At 42.1% G+C, this 22,189-nt stretch overlaps 1 protein-coding gene and 1 non-coding gene across 2 annotated transcripts in view; both read right to left on the minus strand.

Moving 5' to 3' along the window:
• The window catches only part of LOC135222021 (cell division cycle protein 20 homolog), a 225,595-nt gene that overhangs the window by 39,906 nt on the left and 163,500 nt on the right, over positions 1-22,189 (minus strand). The window contains 2 exon segments of the mRNA XM_064260147.1: positions 16,341-16,440; positions 16,553-16,670. Of these exon segments, the coding sequence (XP_064116217.1) occupies positions 16,341-16,440; positions 16,553-16,670 (218 nt within the window).
• Positions 6,318-6,422, minus strand: LOC135222569 (U6 spliceosomal RNA). The gene has a single exon (XR_010316290.1). It is a non-coding gene; the product is annotated as a U6 spliceosomal RNA (small nuclear RNA).

A 22,189-nucleotide genomic window follows, 5' to 3' on the forward strand; every position in this document is an offset into this window, starting at 1 on the left:
TCCATGCATTTTTTTTTGCTAGACCTTTCTTCCACTTTCTGATTTTCTGGAACAAGATCCTTCTGTCTCTTGTATGCATGACTGATGTTTACTTTTCTTCTTCGGTATATATTTATCCACTATTTTCTCTAATATTTTATATAATATCTCCGTATTTACCTTTATGTCATCACTTACGAAAATATATCCCAATCTTTGTTTAATTCTTCATTTATTTCTGACCATTTTATATTTTTACTGTAGAAGTTGTATTTTCCATATCCTTCCCACTTTTTCATTTCTTGCTTATCTCTGTTTTCACTTGCTTTGGAATGGACTGTTAATTCTATGACATTATGGTCTGAAATACTCGCATTATAAACTATTATTTCTTTAACATAATTCATCTCGTTCACAAATACTAGGTCTAAAGTATTTCCTTTCTTGTTGGCAGGTGATTTATTTGTTGAATGTTGTATCTAGTAGCATATCTAATAGCTTTTCGAATTGCCTCTTATCTTCTGCACTACTATTACTCACTTTTTATATGTATAAGTACATCCACAATCTTCTATTCGTTCTTTCCAGTCTACGAAAGGAAAGTTGAAGTCTCCAGATAGGAGAATAGTCCAGTCCTTGTGATTTCTACATATCATCCAATTTTTTCTATTATTAAGTCAAACTCTTTAGTATTAGGAGGGTCTATATATTACTATGTTCATTAATTTTTCAGATCAAATTCTACCGCTATTAGTTCACATTCTGAGTTTACTATATTTCTCATATATTTTTCCTTGTTTTTTGTCTTTCCCATATATTGCGGTTCCCCCTTGATTCCTATTTTTTTCTATCTGATCTATAAGTTTGAAACCCTTTTATTTGATCATCATTCCCAGTCTCTGGGATACCAGGTTTCACTTATATTCATTATATCTATTTCTTTTCAAATTTGGGTTATTGTTCTTCTAAAGTACTCTATTTTTTCTTTTTGAGTTACTCGTAACTAAACCCTGCGCATTCATCACTATGATGGTTTTTTGCGTTTAGGTCCTTCATTTAATATTGGTAATAATAAGGATTTTCCCATGTCTCTTCCTGTTCTGGTATGTTTGTTCTTTTTTTCATTTCCAGAAATTCTGACATTAAAAAATCCAACTTTTCCAGAATATTTTGTTCTCTTCATCAATAATATTCATTTTGTGTCTGAATCTGCAATTTTATCATATCTGCAATATCCCTTGCAATAATAAAAACAGTTTTTATTATCTCTTGAGTAGAATCTTGGAGCTGATGCATTGAAATTTTTTGCTGGTACCTCTGCATATCTTCGTTGATGGCTTGCTTTTTTCTTTTACCTGATATTCTTCATTCCTCTCTTTATTTGTTTCTTTCTTATTTTGGATTTTATTGCTTGATTGGTTATTTATTTGATTATTTTTTCATGGCTACAGGGTGCATATATTTACATTTTTTGTCGAACTTACATCCTTTTCCTTCTTTTAGGTTTTTGCATATTTTTGGATGTAGATCTCTGCAATCATCCTCATATCCATCTAAGTATACACATTTACCATATATTTCCTAGGTTGTGACATACCTTAGGATGTTTGTAGTAACATTTTTCTCCATATCTGCAATTCCCTCTTTTCAAAAGGTTGCAGACTTTGTCTTTTTTGTATATTTTCCTCTTTCCCGTCATTGTGTAGATCTGGGTAGAGCCTCTTCGGCATTTTCTTTGTGCTGTCATATCGTAATTATTTCTTCGTAGGTATGCTGCTTTATAGCCTCATATGTAGTATCAATGAAGTATCTCTGCATCCATACTTTTATCTTGTTCTTTGTTTTCCTTATCTTTTTCTGTCATTTTCAGTTTTGTTTACTTCTCTTACGTTTCCTCTTCTTCTTCTTCTTCTTCTTCTTCTTCTTCTTCTTCTTCTTCCTCTTCTTCTTCTTCTTTCATCCTCAACTATTTGTACATTCAATCTTGATTTAATAACATTGTCTATCCATGGTAGACATGTTGAGCAAAAATTCTTGTGTCTTTTCTCATATCTTGCATTACCTCAGAGAAGAGAGAGAGAGAGAGAGAGAAGAGAGAGAGTAGAGAGAGAGAGAGAGAGAGAGAGAGAGAGAGAGAGAGGGGGAAATTTCAGGACCACATGATTGCAACACTGCAGCTCTTCCCCCCCTCCTGGCTGTCACAGAACTTGATATATCTGACAGTTTTAGTACCGGATCTCGAGAAAAGGTTACTGGAATTTACTTGAAGAAGACTGGGATTTCCTTCATTCTTCCATAATTTTTTAAATATAAGCTAAAATCTTACTAATTCACTAAGGTATTTTCTTTATGAATTGATATTATTGCTGTATAAATTAATATTATATTTGAAAATAATAAATCTTTATGTTTATCATACAAAAAAACATACATCTTTGTAGTAAAGAGAGAGAGAGAGAGAGAGAGAGAGAGAGAGAGAGAGAGAGAGAGAGAGAGAGAGAGAGAGAGAGAGAGAGAGAGAGAGAGAGAGAATTATTATTTTTATTATGTGATATCATTTCAACTTATTAAACTTACTAATACAGTATTAATCAAAATTAATATTTGAAAATTAGTAAATCATTTTTGTATTATAAAAATGTATTTAGTCATGAAATAAACATCAAAATACACTAATTAGTGATTATTTTTGTCGGAAAATACAAAGAGAGAGAGAGAGAGAGAGAGAGAGGGAGAGAGAAGAGAGAGAGAGAGAGAGAGTAGAGAGAGAGATGAGAGAAACTGTGCTAAACTATAAAGGATTCTTATCATAGTATGCGTTTTTTAAAAGAAAAGTCGTTTTAAACTCGGAGCGTCGGAGGGAAGCGTCAGCGTCGTAACCCAGGGCGGATTTTTCAATGAAATAGAAAAAGCGTCGTAACCTCGAACGTCGTAAGCCGGACCCGTTGTAACCCGGGGACCGCCTGTACGTATTTTTAAATTCACACACAGCGAGTGCTGGCAGCAGCGTACTACGCTGTACGATATGTGGCCCAAGAGCGAGAGGCTGGCGTAGGTACAGCGGCATCCAACGAGTTCGACCTCACTTGCTCTCGCTCTGAACCAAGTAAGATTAGGTCAGTGTTTGTGTGTGTTTTTTGTGAGTTTTTTCAAGTACCGAAAATTAAAACAAAAAACTGTGTCTGCCAACACCAAATAGGTCTCCTGCTGGTAGTGCAAAAAAAAAAAAAAAAAATAAATAAATAAATAAATAAATAAATAAATGAATAAAATAAAATAATAAATAAAAAAAGGAGGCAATCCATCACTTTGGAGCAGAAAAACTGAAGATAATAAACCAGCGTGAAGCGGGAAAGGCAGTCATGGTTATCGCACGTGACGAACGTTTATCACAATAGACGGTATCCGCCATCCTCAAGGACAAGAAACTTGTAATGGATGCTGTAAAGGCATCAGCTTCAGTTCATTCAACGGTTATATCAAAGAAGAGGATAGGGCCTTTGAAAGAAATGGAGCAGTAATGGTCACGGGGATGGAGGACCAATACAAAAGCGTATGCCATCACCCTCTTAACTATTCAGACAAAGGCACGCATGCTTTTGAAGAACTGATTAAGAAGAAGATGATGAAAACCACAACAAAAGTTTTGCAGCAAGTGCTGGATGGTTTCGCGTTTCAAGAACCGCCATAATTTTCACAGTGTGAAAATTAGCAGTGAAGCAGCAAGCGCTGATGCCAATGGAGCCGCTAAGTTTAAGGATGTTTTACACGAGATTGTTGTTAATGAAGGGTACTTGCCAGAGCAAATCTTTAATGTTGATGAAACCAGACTTTATTAGAAACTTATGCCACAACGGTCCTACATCCACAAAGAAGTAACGGCGATGCCCGGGTTTAAGGCATACAAGGATCGATTGACTCTTCTGCTTGTGGGGAAATGTGGCTGGGTATAAAACTTAAGCCCTTTATGATTTATCACTCAGAAAATCCAAGGCTTTAAAAAGCATCGACAAGCATACACTTCCTGTGCATTACCGTCATAATAAAAAAGCTTGGATGACTGCAATGCTGTTCGAGGACTGGTTCGTTCATTGCATCATTCCGGAAGTGAAAGATCATTGTAGGAAAAATAACATCCCCTTCAAAATTCTTGATTCTCGACAATGCTCCAGGCCACCCTCAGCACATCGGAGATATTAACGAGAATGTAAAAGTTGTGTTTCTGCCACCAAACACTTCTCTCATACAACCCCTGGATCAGGGTGCTGTGGCTACGTTCAATGCGTATTATCTTTGGAACACGTTTGCGCAGGCTGTTCAGGCTACGGATAACGAGGAGAAAGATCTCAGAAATTTCTGGAAAGAATTTAGTGTTCTTAACTCCATTATGAACATTGGAAGGGCGTGGAAGGAGGTAAAGAAAGTGTGTATGAATTGGGTCTGGAAAAATCTGCTGAAAGTGTACGTGAACTCGTTTAAAGGTTTCGATCAGAATGAAGAAGTGGAAATCAATAAAAAGATCTTGATACTTGGGAAAAGTTTAGATTTAGAAATTGACGAGGAAGATATCCAAGAACTTATAGATATGCAAGATGTAGAGCTAACAGAAGAGAAAAATAAGCAGAAGAGGAAGAAGAAATAAAAGAAGAGCCGGAGCGAACGTTTACAACTAAAAAACTGGCAGAGGTGTTTGCTTTATTTGATCAAGGACTGAAACTTTTAAGTGAAATGGATGGGGACAAGACGGTTTTGCCAAAGTTCAGAGGGCTCATCAAGACAATGTTGCATGTTACCGATTAATTTATGAAGAACGAAAAAAACGCACTGTGCAACCTACAATGGATTATTTCTTCAAGAGAACGACTCCAGTGCCTTCAGCTTCCCCAATCCCTACCCCCCTACTTGAGACTCGATACTGTACGTCTCGGAACAGTTGTTTCCTTGAGATGCCTAAACTAACAGAAGAAGAAACTCTATCTGAAGAAGAGCGAATTGATGATCCTGCTGCTTTATCATCATCCTCCTCTTCCGATCTTTAGTTATAGTAGCCATGAACAGCCTGACACCAATCACGTATGCCGACAATGGACTGAATCTTGGTGAGTGCCCTTTACACTACAGTCTGATCCTTGTTCTTATTATTAAATTTCTTTTTATACTTAATTATCATAAGTTAATCTGCATTGAAACACCCGAATTAGCTGATATTAATAATTACTATACCGTATATGTGTAGGTATACTGTGTAGTGTAGGGTAATTTTCCATATGTGTGTATATAGCCTACCCTATATGGTACTGATTAACTTAGTGTAGGCTAGGCTATATCCAAGATACGATTTTCTCAACTTAAGATGGGATTTTCGGAAACTAACCTCATCGTAAGTAGGAGAATACCTGTACTCTTGATAGCCGTACACACGCGTGGATATCCCGTAGACTCGATGACACCTTGTACAGATCTACTGACTTATGCGGAACTGTAAGTAGCAGAAAATAATATCAGGAGAATGTAAAGAACTTGAAAGGGTTCATAAGAGCCACAAAATCCTGTGGTACAGCATAGTCATCCACAGGTCAGTCACAAGCCACAATAGCTAGTGAGTGGATGCTGGGTGTTCATCGTCAGGAGCCTAGTACTAGAAGGGGCTACTCAAAACTGGATGCTAGCAGCCTGCGGGCTGTTGCTAAAAACAGTTGCCCCATTCCTCGAGTGATTTTTTCAAGACAAAAGAACTTGAAAATCTAAAAGTCGAGGCTGAAGTCCACAAGAGGACTCTTGTGACAGAAGTTATGGTTAAGGAAGAGGAAAACAGTTCCCCAACTGTGAGATTCTAGAGATGAAGAGCACAATTCTAAAACCAATCCAACTATCCTTGTCAGCAGTGGGCAGCAATGGGTGAAAATCCAAAACAATGACTCTAGGAAAGTTCTAGAAAGTCTCCAACTTCTTACCCAAGGTTCCCTTTTCCAGTCAAGACAATTTATAAACTAGACAAAATCTTCGACAAGGAAGATAGTTCCGTTGAAGCACTACAGGAAGGAATGCCAAAGACACATGCCTCTCTCTCTCCTCAACAAGTCACTCCTCAGAAACTCCTTGTCCACAAAGATCAGAGCTGCCATACTAAAGATTGTAAGAAAAGCATCTTGAACTCAGAGTAAAAGTGGAATCAGCTGAAGAGTTTGCGGGCGGAGAGTAGGTGCCTGGCAAATTGGGACTGATGCCGACTACTTCGAAGCTGGAGCCAGAAGTTCCAGTGGGAACTGGTGCCAAAGAAAGAACAACAGTGTTTTCTAAGAAAAACCAGGTGCCGAGGGTTAAAAAAAGTGCCGATCAAAAATGTAGAACGCTTCATGATTTGCATGTCGTCCTTGTGCAGGGACCATGCTAATCTTCTCTGCATCGTTCCAATTTAGAAAAGGTACTGCCTAAGCAAGTACTTCAGACACACAGCAGTTCCTCATTGGACAAGTGGTTGCGTACTCGCCTATCAATCTGTTAGCCCGAGTTCGCTCCCTGCTGCTGCCAATGGGGAACCAGAGGAATTTATTTCTGATGATCAGAAATTCATTTCTCAATGTAACGTGGTTTGGATCCCACAATATGCTATCGGTCTCATTGCTAAGTAACCAATTATTTCCTACTGCATAAAAAATCTAATTCTTTGGGCCAGTCCTACAAGAACTGTTAATCAGCACAGTGGGATGACTCATCCATCGCGCAACAAAGATTCTTGTTTCTAGAGCAAGTGCTCAAGATCTTTCTCTACCCTCCACTTCAGGTGTTCATTCCACACAGGAGGTAGAAGATTTAGAGAACTAAGAATTTCTTTCTTCTTATGAGGAGGTGTTTGATCTGATTCGTCAGTTCAAAAATCTTTCTAAGAGGGATGAGACTCCTGCGTTCACTCCTACAGGTATAGAAGCCGTTTTGGGTCCGAAGATGGACTCAAAAACTTCTTTTGAGTTGCACTTCTCCGGCCATGCAGACTCAGTCCTTCATCATGTGAATTCGTGGATTTTGGGTCAGGATAACTCTCTGTTGTCAAACAGATTATTCAGGTTTCTCCCAGCTCCTCTTCCTCATCATAGAAGATATTATACCACTCCAGTAGTACCTCTTCTGGGTAGGCAGATTAATCCGGATTTTGTTCGGTTGAAGCCTGGGCTGACTTTGGATCAGGTTGGGATGTAGTGACACCCACTCACTTATGTTTCACAAAGTTGCTGCATTGGAGTCTAAGGCTTCTTATGTCTTCTAGACAGCCTCTTGGGTGGACTTAAGGTCAACAGCAGTGGCCAGAATTTCATCATCGGCTTCCGCAAGAATCGTTTAATAATGTGAGTTACATCAGATTGCTAAAGTGATATCTAGGGTTCATTCTGTTACCAAGCTCCAGTTCAGTGAAAGTGCTGTTGTCACTGTCTACAAATGATCCCAACAATCTTCCATATGTGCCTTTCCAACTATGCTTGCACAGTCTATGAATATGTAAGACTATCATATCCTAACAGATCCCTGAAGACTAAAAAGGATCTTCAAAATGACTGGAGAAACATATCAGCCCACCTGGTGAGTGTTCTTGGCATACTGGGACAGTATGCTGGAAAGCTACTAATCCCAGTGTTGTACCACTAAACCTAGACCCTGGAACTGATCGCAAATGATCTGAACCATTTTCCACAAACCTAGACCTTCCCCAGAGCAGCCAAGGTTGAACTGCTTAAAGATCTACATTAACAGGTGCAGGTGCTACCAGGCGTGCACACAGCAGCAGACAAGCCTCTGAAAGAACAGGGTTCAGTAATGTAACATTATAAGGCCATCATGATACTTTAGACAGGTTATGAGAAACCACCCTTGTATCATGCTTGAAATAGTCAAAGAACTTAAACACTTAGCAGCTGGAAGTAACTGATTTTCCCCAACCAACCCAACCTAAGGAGAGGAATAGATAGCACAGGAAGTCCTCCTCTCCCATGAAGAACGGAAAATTGAAGGGTCATGTGCTAGTGAAGAAAATGACCACACCCCCAAAATGATATCACTTACAGCTCCTACGGTAAACAAAGACATTTGTAACCGACCGATAAATAGAATAATCTTCAACCATCAATGTCAATATAGTGCCACAGTAACAATATATATGCACACTGACAGAAACAAAGAAAAATACCAAATTTGTAACTAATTTGTATTTTTCATAACTAACAAACCTGAGGTCTTAACATTAGGATTTACTAGCGCCAAGCTGGAAACCGGTAGAATTAAAATTACACTTGTGAGATCCAGGGACTAATGGCATCTATACCAGGTCACGGGGCATGTATACCCAGAATGCCCACGGCTACCTGTGACCCATCAGTTATATTTCTAACCCAGTTTAGACTGCTAGAGGGGTGGTTCGAGGGTGGGCCTTTAACTGTTAAGACTCAGGTTTGTTAGTTATGAAAAATACAAATTAGTTACAAATTTGGTATTTGTTCATACACGAAACAAACCTTCGGTCTTAACATTAGGATAGACTTACTATTGGAGGGAGGTAAGTCTCTACAACTGACTGGAAGTTTGCCACCTTATCCATTTCCGAATATATAGGGAAATTCTAGAGAATGGACAATGAACCTAGGACCAAAGATATAAGCGGATCTATTGGTTTCCTCCCACTGGGTGTAGATACCATTCTACTGTTTACTCTTGTCCCTTGCGACTGGATCGACCTTCACCCCTCTTTCCTTATTATCCAGAGGGGTGTGTTGCTACTGAAAAGTATATCATCAGCTAAGATAGCTTCACAGTATGGGCTGACCATCTCACCTGCATCTAGTCCGTTCCAGCACATGACGGTACTCTCCTTCATATTGGCCCGTAGTTAAAGGAGTAGGAAGAAAGTAGTAAAGAAAAAGACCAGTCATCCCATTCATTCTACTTTCATACCTTCATCTTAGACTAGACGCAAACTGACCCGCCAGGGGCACTGGATGAACTATATCACTTGTTGGGCCGCCACCACTGGACCCAAGGAAAAGGTGTCCAAGGATCTATGGGCAACATCTTTTCAAATAAAATGAGGTGAAAGTTGTTTGGCGCTTCCACACGCCAGCTTTCAGAATTTTATCCACAGACATGTTTCTTCTTAATGCTAGGGAAGCACTCACACCCCTGATGTCATGAGCTCTAGCTCCCACCTGGCTATCTGACCCTCTGTCTTCTGCAGTATAAGCATTTCTGATTGTCTCCCTTAGCCAAAATGATATTGTATTCTTGGACACTTCCTTCTTGTTTCCGTCCTGTACTTACGAACAACCTCTGGCACCCGGCTGAGGTGCCTTGTTCTCTTTAAGTACTCCCTTAGTGCCCTGACGGGGCACAGGAGCATTTCAGCTTTGTCGTTGTCTACAAAAGTCTGCCAAGGAAGGTATGGTAAAGGAGTCGAATCTGCCGTCTACTATTGTTGGATTTGGGTCTTTGCCACGAATTCTGGGACAAACTCACACACCATTGATCTCCAACCTCTCGAGTGCTTTATGAGATATGAGAGGCCATGTAGCTCCCCCCACCCTTTTGGTTGAAGCCAGGGCCAATAAGAAGACTGTCTTCAGGGTCAGGCTCCTATCCGTGGACTGCCTTAGTGGTTCGTAAGGGGGTTTTGTCAGACTACTCAGTACCTTGGTCAGATCCCAATCTGGGGTTTTTTAGCTCCTTTGGTGGGCATGACTGTTCAAAGCTCCTCATCAGCATGGCCAACTCCCATGAAGACGATATGTCCACTCCTTTCATTCGTAAGACTGAGGCTAGAGCAGCCCTGTACCCTTCACTGCAGATACAGACATATGTTTTTCTGTTCTGAGATATATCAGAAAGTCCGCTAACTGCTGAATAGTGGTACCGAGTGGAGACACGTTCCCCCTACGACACCAATCACAGTATGCTGACCATTCCCTTGGTATACTGTCGCAGATGATTTTCTGATATTACCTGCCATCTGAGTTGCTGCTTTCTGCGAAAACCCTCGCTCTCGGAGGAGATACTTGACAGGTCTCCACCCGTGAAGCGATAGGACTTACCGACTGGTGGTACCTCTCCACGTGAGGCTGACACAGAAGGTTGCTCCATGGAGGTAACTCTCTTGGCACATCTACTAGGAGTTCCAGTAGGTCTGGAAACCACTCTGGCTTTCGGCCATAACGGGGCCTACCAGGGTCATCTTGAGGTTCTGAGACCGCATTACCCTGTTCAGAACCTGACGGATTAGACAAAATGGAGGAAATGCGTACACGTCCAGATTGTCCCAGGGGTGTTGTAGCGCATCTTCTGCTGCTGCCTCTGCGTCCGGGACTACTGAACAATACACTTCCAACTTTTTTCTTGTTGTACCTTGGTTGCGAATAGGTCTATGATCGGTCCTTCCCACAACATGAGCATCCTGTCCACTACCTGTTGGTGTAGGGACCACTCCGTTCCCAGAATCTGATCCCTGCGGCTCAACTTGTCGGCCACTATGTTTCTTTTTCCCGGAATATACCTGGCCTTGATGTCTACCAGGTTCTCTATAGCCCACTGGGTGAAGTTGAACTGTCATCACATGTAACTGCCGAGAAACTAGGCCTCCTTGCTTGTTTATATAAGCTATACTGTGGTGTGTCTGACATCAATACCACCGAGTGTCCCTTTACTCTCTCCCTGAATTCTTGTAGAGCCAGGAAAGCTGCTTTCAACTCCAGCACGTTTATATGGAGTTCTCTGTCCTTGCAACTCCATTTTGCTGACACCATCAACTCCTCCATATGGGCTCCCCAGCCTTCTAGTGTGCATCCGAGAACAGCAAGAGGTCTGGGGATGATTGTTGAAGGGGACACCCACTGTCAGATTGTCGTCGTCCACCCACCACAGCAAGTCTTTCCTCACTTCTGCCGACAAGGGAATTTGCTCGTACGGGGGGTGATCTACTGTTGGTGACCAAAACTCCTTCATCCTCCATTGTAGGGACCGAAGGTGTAGCCTTCCTTGTGGTACTAGCTTCTCCAGGGAGGTTAGGATTCCAGCACCACCTGCCACTGTCTTGCTGGCTGTGTCTGCTTTCCCAGAAAGGCATTCACCACTTGTTTGCATTTCTGTACTCTTTGGTCTGTCGGGAATACTTTGGCTTGTGTTGTGTCTATCACCATTCCCAGATATTCCAAACGTGACTGGATCCAGCTGCGACTTCTGCTGATTCACCACAATACCTAGGCTGTGACAAAGCTGCAGAGGAGGGTCGCCTGTCCCTGAGTAATCTCCCTGGACTTTGCTATCACCAGCCAATCGTCCAGATATCTTATCAGCCTGATCCCCTGAGCGTGCGCCCATGCCGACACGAGGGTGAAAACACTCTTGTAAAAAACTTGAGGAGACGTTGTCAATCCGAAGCACAGGACCTTGAACTCGAAAGCTTTCCCTGCAAGACTGAAGCGGAGAAATTTCCTTGAAGACTGATGGACTGGTATCTGAAAGTATGCGTCCTTTAGATCGACTGTCAGCATAAAGTCTCCGATTCTGACTGCTTGTAGAACCCGTTTCGGAGTTTCCATCTTGAAACTGGTTTTCTTATAAACAGATTCAGCGTTGACAGGTCTATTACTGTCCTCCACTCCCCGTTGGATTTGGGTACCAGGAAAATCCTGCTGTAGAAGCCTTTTGTCGGACTGCATACTTGTTGCACAGCTCCTTTTTCCATCATCTTCTTCACTTCGTCCTGCAGAATAGTGGCCTTTCTGAGATCTGTGGGCATAAGTTGGACGTGGGGTAATGGTTGATCTGTCAGGGGCGGGTTACCTCGAACGGAATCAAATACCCGATCCTGAGAACACCACCACCCACTGCTCTGCCCCTAGTTCCTGCCACACCTTCCAGTGATTTGCCAGGCAACCCCCCACTGGTGTGGCCGAGTGATGGGAGGCGCCCATCCTATCTTCTTGAGCCTCTCCCCCTTCCCCTATTGCCCCTTCCTCTGTTGTTTCTATTGTGAAAGGGCCGATGAGTTATCCTCTTTGGGGAAGAGGTCTTGTGACTCTATTAGGGATGCTATGTCTCACTGGTTCTTTCGAGACATCTGCTGTTGTCTTCCCTCCAAAGGAATAGTTTGACCTGTTAGAGGTTTTTCCTAACTGCCTGTTGCACCAACCTATCGTTAGTGTGCCATCCTTCTTCTATCTATCGCTTCTTCCAGTATGACCTCTGGCAACAGTAGTTGCGATTCCAAGATATCCCCATTCCTCATTGCTAACAGGGAATCCAAATCCACATTGCGGCTTAGTCTAGCCAATGCTGCATCTCTCTCATTAGCAGATATTTGCCCAAACATTGGCACTTACGTTTGGTCAGGTACGCAATCGCCTTGGACCCTGACTGTAGTAATCTAATGAACATGGTTCATCTACTACTTTCCTTGTTGCTTCCGAGGATGCAATTTTCGCCACTGCTGTTGACCAACCAAAGTCTAACCAGGACGCAGCCTGAAAGACAGAAGAAGCTGTTGCTTCTAACGTGGCAGCCTCTTGGTACGTCATCGAAGGGCACTCCATTTTAACCTGATCCAAGGTTAATCCAGGCCTTAACCTTACAACATTAGGGTTCATTTGTCTAGACAGCAAAGGGACCTTCGGTGTCGTATAATATTTCCTTTGCTTTATCATTGGAGGGGGAATAAATTTAAATGATCTATTAGATCTTAAGGAATTATCCCTCCCTGCAATCTTTGCGTTTACGTGTTGCAAGACCGATTCCGCATGACTCGAGCAAGGCAATTCATAACGACACCTTGGTATCCCTCTTTTAGTCCAAACGCCATGTCAATTCCAGGAGGAAGCATACTGGCCGGTGTTTCTGTCTTCTCCGAAAGGCTATTGAATTGACGAATCAAATCAATAACCTCTGCATACGAGGCCAGAAACTCTTGGTTTTCTCCTTCCTCCGGCTCTAGTGTACCACTCTCCGTCACGAGAGATGTTGTCTCGCCTCTATCTTCTGACAGACGGCCCGGAATTCCACGGCCCGCCTGCCCCTACGGCCGCGGCCTCTTTGATCTTTGCTGGCCGCTGTTGGCTCGATCCCAGATAGTCAGCAGGGGAACGAGAACGTCTCACTCTTTCTCTGCTCACGGATCTAGAGCGAGAATCTCGTCTAGATCTCCAAGATGAAGGCTCCCTTAAGACAGAGGTAAGTTCGTCTTTATTAGCATTGGCATCGTTTTCGAGCGTCGGCGAGCCAGGCCTCGGCCTTCTATCCAGACGGACACTGCCTTCCACGAACGTATCCGCCGAGGTTGCCAACTCTCTATTTTTGTACTTTTAATAGGAGCCTTATCGTCCTTCGTACGTATTTTGAACGGCCTTACGGGCGAAACTGGGATCTGCATTCCATCCTCTGCTGCACCTTTCGCCGCCAACGTCGATTTTACCAGAGGTATCGCAGTTTTTGCGATCCGAACTGGCAACTCCGCCTCGGCCGCTAGCTCGCCGGCCGTCACCTCTCTCGCTTGTTCGGACTCTTGCGAACGGCTTCGTCTGGCAACCTTGTGCTTAATAGCCACTGATTTTGCCGACCTTCTTGCTGACTTGGAAATGACAGTCTTCGTCCGAAGGAGAGGAAGAATTGATTCTTCTCCTCTTGGCCCGAGGATCCGCTAGGAACTCCCGAATCCTCCTCCACGCTTGACTGGCGCTCGCCGTGACGTTATCGGACTTAGCGATGACGCCGAACTAGAGGAAGAAGACGAAGAAGGCGAATCACACTTTTTCTTTTTGTCTCTCTTATTCATTCTCTCCTCTATATCCTGTAACTTCTGCATTACAGTTTGCATTGACGGATCAGAAGGCGTATTAGCGTCTGGGTGCAGCGAAAAAGGCCGAGAATCGGTCTGTGACGTCATCACGCCTGCCATCTCAGAGTGTGACGTATGTTGTGACGTCATCGCTCTCGTAGGGAGAGACTGAGAGGTTTCTGCTGGTAACCGCACGTTTGCTGCCAAATTACCTCCCACGTTCTGCATCGCTGTAAATACTGAGTGGGATGGAGAAGCAGCGGCATTAATTCCCATAAATTGCAAGCCCGGGGGATGAGGAACATTCAGCGCTGCCGGCCCCTGCTGGAACCGTGACGTCATATAATGCGCAAGCAGACCATCCAAGGTTGGTACGCCTGGTAGGCCTAGCGCTGACCACGTACCATCTAACCTATGCGCTTGCGTAGCAGGAGCCTGGAACAAAGATGGCGGATCTCCCCCTCTACTTGCTGGGAACAAAGGAGAGTGCAAATTATTCATAAAATTACCCAAGGCCCCTCCTGACGTTTCCGATACAGAACCGCTAGGAGAAACCGAGAGGGGTATGAGACAATTCAAAGCAGGTGGAGAAACATATGGAGCAGCCTGGTTTATTCCCACCGATACAAAAGAAGCCGGTAAGGTTTGGTCATCCAAAGATGGCGTCACACCCCCTTTCTTTTGTATTGGCTTTTCCCATAGAACTTCTTCCACTGTTCCACCGACCAACCGCGACAAACAGAACACGGATTAGTAACCGTACATACGTTTTCCCTGCACCTACTACACGTTGGATGAGGATCCGTCGACACCGAGGTTAGGAACCTAGAACAAGGGAAGCCACTGACTCCCTGGGCATTTCCTTGTCTCCTCTTCGAAGCGGTAGACGATCCCGATGTTGAGGCAAAATTCTCCATCATACCACGTATACACTCTTACCACCACACTGATCACACTTGGAGAAAGAAAAGGAATGAAAAATAAAAAATGAAAGTGGATAAAGAACGGGCAAACTGAAAAACCGGCTTTTTTAAAGAGATAGACAGTAACACGTCTTATCTTAAAAGGCGGTAGGAAAAATAACTGATGGGTCACAGGTAGCCGTGGGCATTCTGGGTATACATGCCCCGTGACCTGGTATAGATGCCATTAGTCCCTGGATCTCACAAGTGTAATTTTAATTCTACCGGTTTCCAGCTTGGCGCTAGTAAATCCTAATGTTAAGACCGAAGGTTTGTTTCGTGTATGAACAACTCCAAAGTTTCACACAGGTGAGTGAGCAGTACTCCAACACACCTGACTTGTATTTCAAAGCTTCTAAGATTGTCTCAACTTGAAGTTGTGATTCTCCAATATAAAAGATTATTGCAGTCTCATAGAAACAAATACATTTGACTATTTCCTGTGAACATAGATACAATGTGTTTGATCTGAATTACATATTTCATATAATGCACCATTTTATCGTAAATCAATACAATGAGAATACCCAGTTACACCTAATTGGGCTCATTTGCAGGATATGTTCTTAAAGAAAGGTGAGAACTAGAGCAAAGTAAAACTTAAAAATTGGATGGCTGCAAAGTACAATGCAGAAAGCATTTCATCTGTAGGTGAAGAAAATGTACAGTGACTTTAACAGGAATTTTTAGTGACTTAATGACTCCTCTTCACATTCTCATCTGTTAAAAAAACTGTTCTTAGTATTGTGCTCCATAGTAGACATTTTGTTTGCTAATTTTATTGATGAACAATTTCTTAGTTTCACTAAATATTTCCTGTATGACCATTTAGCAAATTCTTTTCTAACTTTTAAAATATTTTTTACTGCAAACTAAAATGCTTGCTCAGTTTTCACTCCAAAAAGGGACTCACATTGGAGAACACTTTGCTCTGGTCAACATTTTTTGCCATTCTTTTGTTGTATGGCCACTTAGTTCTCAAGACTTCATGCCCTCTACTGTTTGCATTTAATTAAACTGGAGATCAGAAAACAATCAGCCTCTGTGCAAGGGTTGTCAACATTTTACAGTTTACCAACCATACACTTTCAACATTCATCAAAAGGATGAAGACTTGTATGCAAGAAATTTTTTCTGCACTGGAACACTAGGCCAAATCATTTTTCCTGTCATTATGCTCAACTAAACTAAGGTCTATATACTGTACTGAATAGAGAAACATTTACATGCTTCACAGCTTTGAATTTTTCATTCCTTTTGAGTACTTTATCCATAAACAAAATCTTATAGCATGTGCACCGAGTTTGAATAATGAACACTCCACCCATTAAAGCTTTTCATACACTGAAAAATGTCACCATTTACAACTCTTGATAAAATATAACTATACTTCAGTTTTGTACAATAAACATCCTAGATAAATTTGGACAACAGAAAACTGATCTACAGTGCAAGGTATAGTGAATTTAAAATTTGTATACAAAAGTCATAAAAACTCAATGATCCACAACTGAACCATCAGGAGCCACACCCTGTGCTATGAAGGACTCTAGGTTTAGAACTGATGTATTAGCCTGTTCCAATTCTGTACATACCTTCTTTAGCCTGTGGAGCTTTACTTTTAAAAGACAAAATTTTATTTTCTTTGGGCTGGCCGTCATTGAGATTTTCTGACATTTTCTGTTGGTATTCTCTCTGAAACAGTAAACTAACATTTCAGTACACAACCAAAAAAACTAAAATATATCAACAATGTCATTTAATTTTTCTCAATAAAGAAATGGTCAAAAATCCTGTGCCACCATACCTGCTGAAATGAAAGTTCGTCGTCTTCACCACTCTTTTCAATACTTGAATTTTCCATACTTGTTACTAGTAGGTGATGTGAACGTTCCAAGTCAGTCGTACTACGATTAGGAATAAATCTGTGAATCACAAAATACCTTATTACACATTATCACAAAATATCCCATTACACATTACCTCAAAAACAAAGTCATAAGCGAGACTACCAAGTACTTCCAATTTTCACTCTAGTGTTTCAAACTGGTGAATACTAATTCAAGAAATTTTAATTAGGTGTAAAGTATGTTGACAGACAAAGAACTATAGCTATGTAACTCCTTAAGGTTTTAGATGTCAGTAAGCTACTGTATCAATACCCTGCAAATTTGATACTACAGAATCTCATTCTACAATTTCTTCAAAATCTTAACTTTGGTTCATGTGCTCTTACCTGAAGAAGAAGAAGAAGAAGAAGAAGAAGAAGAAGAAGAAGAAGAAGAAAATGCAATCTGCAGTTTCTTTCTAATGAGCCACTGGTTTTAATAAGGATATACTTTTACCAGGTGAGGTGGGGCGGTCGTAACCATTAGCCACCTGTCAACAATTACCTCCTTAATTTCCTGAAAGAAGTCTCCCTGGCAGTGGTCCAACTAAGAGACCACCTGTAATGCCCTGGAAACCACTAACTCCAAGTTGTGGCCTCTGAGTGGTTGAACCTCAAGCCTTACTGTTTTAATCATTCTATGGGGTACTACTCCCCAACCTGCATAGGGATGGGTCCAACCCAACAGCAACTTGCTAACTACGTGTAGGGGCCTTTCCCTTCAAGCAGGAACCTCTCCTGCTGCTACCTGCTTTCTGACTTATAATCAAATATATGAAAACCATAGTGCTAGCTCATTCCCAGAAAGAACCAAATATTTAACATATTACACCAATTTTACAGCCAACAATAGAACTCCCACCACCCTGGACTTTGAAACAAATAAGAATACATACTCTTTTATCATATCTTCCTAAAAGAAATATAGCAAACACAGAAATGTACAGGCAGTCCCCAGTTAATGGCAGACTCAGTTAACGGTGATCCAGTTCTATGGCGCTCATCTAGTGCTATAAAATTGGCGATTTATGGTGCCATAACAGGCCGAGTTCCAGTTATTGGTGCCATGAGGCCTTATGGCAATAATTTCGGTTAATGGTGGTTTTCATCTGCACCCCCTCGGGAATGGAACCCCCACCAATAACCAGGGACTGCCTGTACTGCCAACATGCATTTAGAACATATCGGAAGAAAAGGAGATCAACTTAAGAACTATACAGATGGATAAAAAAATAACAGGAGTAGGAACTTCAGCATTCCCAAAAGATAAATTAGTTAAATAAGTCTTCCCTCAACATCGTCAGTATGCACTGCAGAACTCACAGACATAGGAATAGCACTACACATATCTAAGAAAAGGCTATTTCCACCATAATTTTCAGACTCACGAAGTGCTATTGATGCTATAAACAAATACAAGTCTCCAAACCATCTTGTACAAGAATTCCAAATAAAAATCCATCAATTTATTCAATCAGGACTATTAATAAAAATATGTTGGATTCCAGTACATGTGGGAATTGAAGGAAATGAAAGAGCAGAAACAGTTACCAAATCAGTTTGCACTATTCCATCAACAATTACACATGCCCCAGTATCAGACAGGGTATTATCTAATAAAACTAATATATCAAGACTGGCAAACAGATTGGACATCAGTGCCAAATACAAACTGAGAAATACAAAAAGTGAAGTTCATTCATGGATGTCATAGTCTCAAAAAGAAAGAGCTAAAGAAGTTGTATTAACAAAACTACGTATAGGCCACACTAGATTTTCACATGGTCATTTGATGTCAAATCCATATTCAGACCCAATAAAATGTAATACATTCCAAACATCAATGACTGTCTAACACTTATTAGTTGATTGTCCAATTTGGAACCATCAAAGAAGCACATATTTTTGAAACCCAACATTAAAAGGCATTCATGCTGAAGGCAAAGATTTCTTATTTAATAGAATCATCATGTTCCTAAGTAAAACTGGTTTTCTAAATGAAGTATACCAAATTTGTAACTAATTTGTATTTTTCATAACTAACAAACCTGAGGTCTTAACATTAGGATTTACTAGCGCCAAGCTGGAACCGGTAGAATTTAAAATTACACTTGTGAGATCCAGGGACTAATGGCATCTATACCAGGTCAAGGGCATGTCCATACCCAGAATGCCCAACGGCTACCTGTGACCCATCAGTTATATTTCTAACCCAGTTTAGACTGCTAGAGGGGTGGTTCGAGGTGGGCCTTTAACTGTTAAGACCTCAGGTTTGTTAGTTATGAAAAATACAAAAATTAGTTACAAATTGGTTATTTGTTCATACACGAAACAAACCTTCGGTCTTAACATTAGGATAGACTTACTATTGGAGGGAGGTAAGTCTCTACAACTGACTGGGAGTTTGCCACCTTATCCATTTCCGAATATATAGGGAAATTCTAAGAGAATGGACAATGAACCTAGGACCAAAGATATAAGCGGATCTATTGGTTTCCTCCCACTGGGTGTAGATACCATTCTACTGTTTACTCTTGTCCCTTGCGACTGGATCCACCTTCACCCCTCTTTTCCTTATTATCCAGAGGGGTGTGTTGCTACTGAAAAGAATATTCATCAGCTAAGATAGCTTCACAGTATGGCTGACCATCTCACCTGCATCTAGTCCGTTCCAGCACATGACGGTACTCTCCTTCATATTGCCCGTAGTTAAAGGAGTAGGAAGAAAGTAGTAAAGAAAAAAGACCAGTCATCCCATTCATTCTACTTTCATACCTTCATCTTAGACTAGACGCAAACTGACCCGCCAGGGGCACTGGATGAACTATATCACTTGTTGGGCCGCCACCACTGGACCCAAGGAAAAGGTTGTCCAAGGATCATGGGCAACATCTTTCAAATAAAATGAGTGAAAGTTGTTTGGCGCTTCCACACGCCAGCTTTCAGAATTTTATCCACAGACATGTTCTTCTTAAATGCCAGGGAAGCACTCACACCCCTGATGTCATGAGCTCTAGCTCCCACCTGGCTATCTGACCCTCTGTCTTCTGCAGTATAAGCATCTCTGATCGTCTCCCTTAGCCAAAATGATATTGTATTCTTGGACACTTCCTTCTTGTTCCGTCCTGTACTTACGAACAACCTCTGGCACCGGCCTGAGGTGCCTTGTTCTCTTTAAGTACTCCTTAGTGCCCTGACGGGGCACAGGAGCATTTCAGCTTTGTCGTTGTCTACAAAGTCTGCCAAGGAAGGTATGTAAACGGGAAAGTCGAATCTGCCGTCTACCATTGTTGGATTTTGGGTCTTTGCCACGAATTCTGGGACAAACTCACACACCATTGATCTCCAACCTCTCGAGTGCTTTATGAGATATGAGAGGCCATGTAGCTCCCCCACCCTTTTGGTTGAAGCCAGGGCCAATAAGAAGACTGTCTTCAGGGTCAGGCTCCTATCCGTGGACTGCCTTAGTGGTTCGTAGGGGGGTTTTGTCAGACTACTCAGTACCTTGGTCAGATCCCAATCTTGGGGCTTTTAGCTCCTTTGTGGGCATGACTGTTCAAAGCTCCTCATCAGCATGGCCAACTCCCATGAAGACGATATGTCCACTCCTTTCATTCGTAAGACTGAGGCTAGAGCAGCCCTGTACCCCTTCACTGCAGATACAGACATATGTTTTTCTGTTCTGAGATATATCAGAAAGTCTGCTAACTGCTGAATAGTGGTACCGAATGGAGACACGTTCCCTCTACGACACCAATCACAGTATGCTGACCACTTTCCTTGGTATACTGTCGCAGATGATTTTCTGATATTAACCTGCATCTGAGTTGCTGCTTTCTGCGAAAACCCTCGCTCTCGGAGGAGATACTTGACAGTCTCCACCCGTGAAGCGATAGGGACTTCACCGACTGGTGGTACCTCTCCACGTGAGGCTGACACAGAAGGTTGCTCCATGGAGGTAACTCTCTTGGCACATCTACTAGGAGTTCCAGTAGGTCTGGAAACCACTCTGCTTTCGGCCATAATGGGGCTACCAGGGTCATCTTGAGGTTCTGAGACCGTATTACCCTGTTCAGAACCTGACGGATTAGACAAAATGGAGGAAATGCGTACACGTCCAGATTGTCCCAGGGGTGTTGTAGCGCATCTTCTGCTACTGCCTCTGCGTCCGGGACTACTGAACAATACACTTCCAACTTTTTGTTGTACCTGGTTGCGAATAGGTCTATGATCGGTCCTTCCCACAACATGAGCATCCTGTCCACTACCTGTTGGTGTAGGGACCACTCCGTTCCCAGAATCTGATCCCTGCGGCTCAACTTGTCGGCCACTATGTTTCTTTTTCCCGGAATATACCTGGCCTTGATGTCTACCAGGTTCTCTATATTGATCCCTGAAAACCAGCCCGAGAAGAGCCTTTATTAGGCTCAGAGGTCTGGATAAACTAATCCTTTATAATAATAATAATAATAGCAGCCCAGGCTACTGTGTGGTCCCCCTCTGAGAGGTAGTATTTTGCCAACCAAGACATGAGAGGAGAAAGTAATTTCTCTGTGTGGCTCACCACTAGTGATTCCACTGAACCAGCAATCAGGCATTCACTTCAGTTAAAATGCTGAGCCATGGGAGACCAGGGGAGTCTTGCTGACTGCCTGACTTCTGAAGTGGCATCTGCAGCCTTCTCCAGGCATGAGAACAAGGGAGGTGTTGACACAGAGAGGCAGTTAGACAAATCCATGGATCACACAACTAGGGCAATGATCGCTTGAAACCCCTAGTCTCCCCCTCATTGCCTGACTAGGCACAAGGAGAGAAGCTGGGTGAGGGCAAACCGTATTCCAATAATTCTTCTACCATGTCCTTCTTGGGAGGCACTGATAGAGGTTCCTTCTATGTCACAAATGAAACCACCAAAGATGGTTGAAGGGAAGGAGGAATTGAGGAAGCGAAAGTAGACAGGTTTAGGGTAGTCTCCCTTGACAAAGCATCCTTCTGTTTCCTTCAATGTTTTTCTTAAGAGGTTCCACTGTAGGGTATGCAACCCCTCCCACTCTAACAACGGAGTATCTCAAGCACTCTTTTCCTCTACAGGAAATAGATAGAAAGTGGATCAGCCACCACAGGTGACAAACGTATTACACACCTTCCTTTTGTCTGCACAATCTCTGGCTTCACATCTGTGGTAGCTATCTCAAGAACAAAGAGGGCAAACACATGGTACATACATTGTTAAAAAAAAACACACACACACAAAGCCCATCCAAAACCACTCGAATATCACACACACACAGCTATCACTTCCTGGGAAAGGACCTGTAATTTACACAATTTGATTTTAACACAGGAAGTCAAACACAAAGAATGTCGGCACAATGGGTATCCTATCACACTATACATACATACATACTTCTCATCACGATTGCAGCTGGAAGCACAATGGTCAAAGTAGGCCAACAGACATCAGGGCAGAAGGCCCTAGGCCAACTGGATAGTCTCTTTTTTTTTTAAATCAGAACAAAACTAAAGTGTGTGATGTGCTGGAATACTCCATTTATT

This window comes from Macrobrachium nipponense, chromosome 3, assembly GCF_015104395.2.
Source record: "Macrobrachium nipponense isolate FS-2020 chromosome 3, ASM1510439v2, whole genome shotgun sequence".
Taxonomy (NCBI): Eukaryota; Metazoa; Arthropoda; class Malacostraca; order Decapoda; family Palaemonidae; genus Macrobrachium; species Macrobrachium nipponense.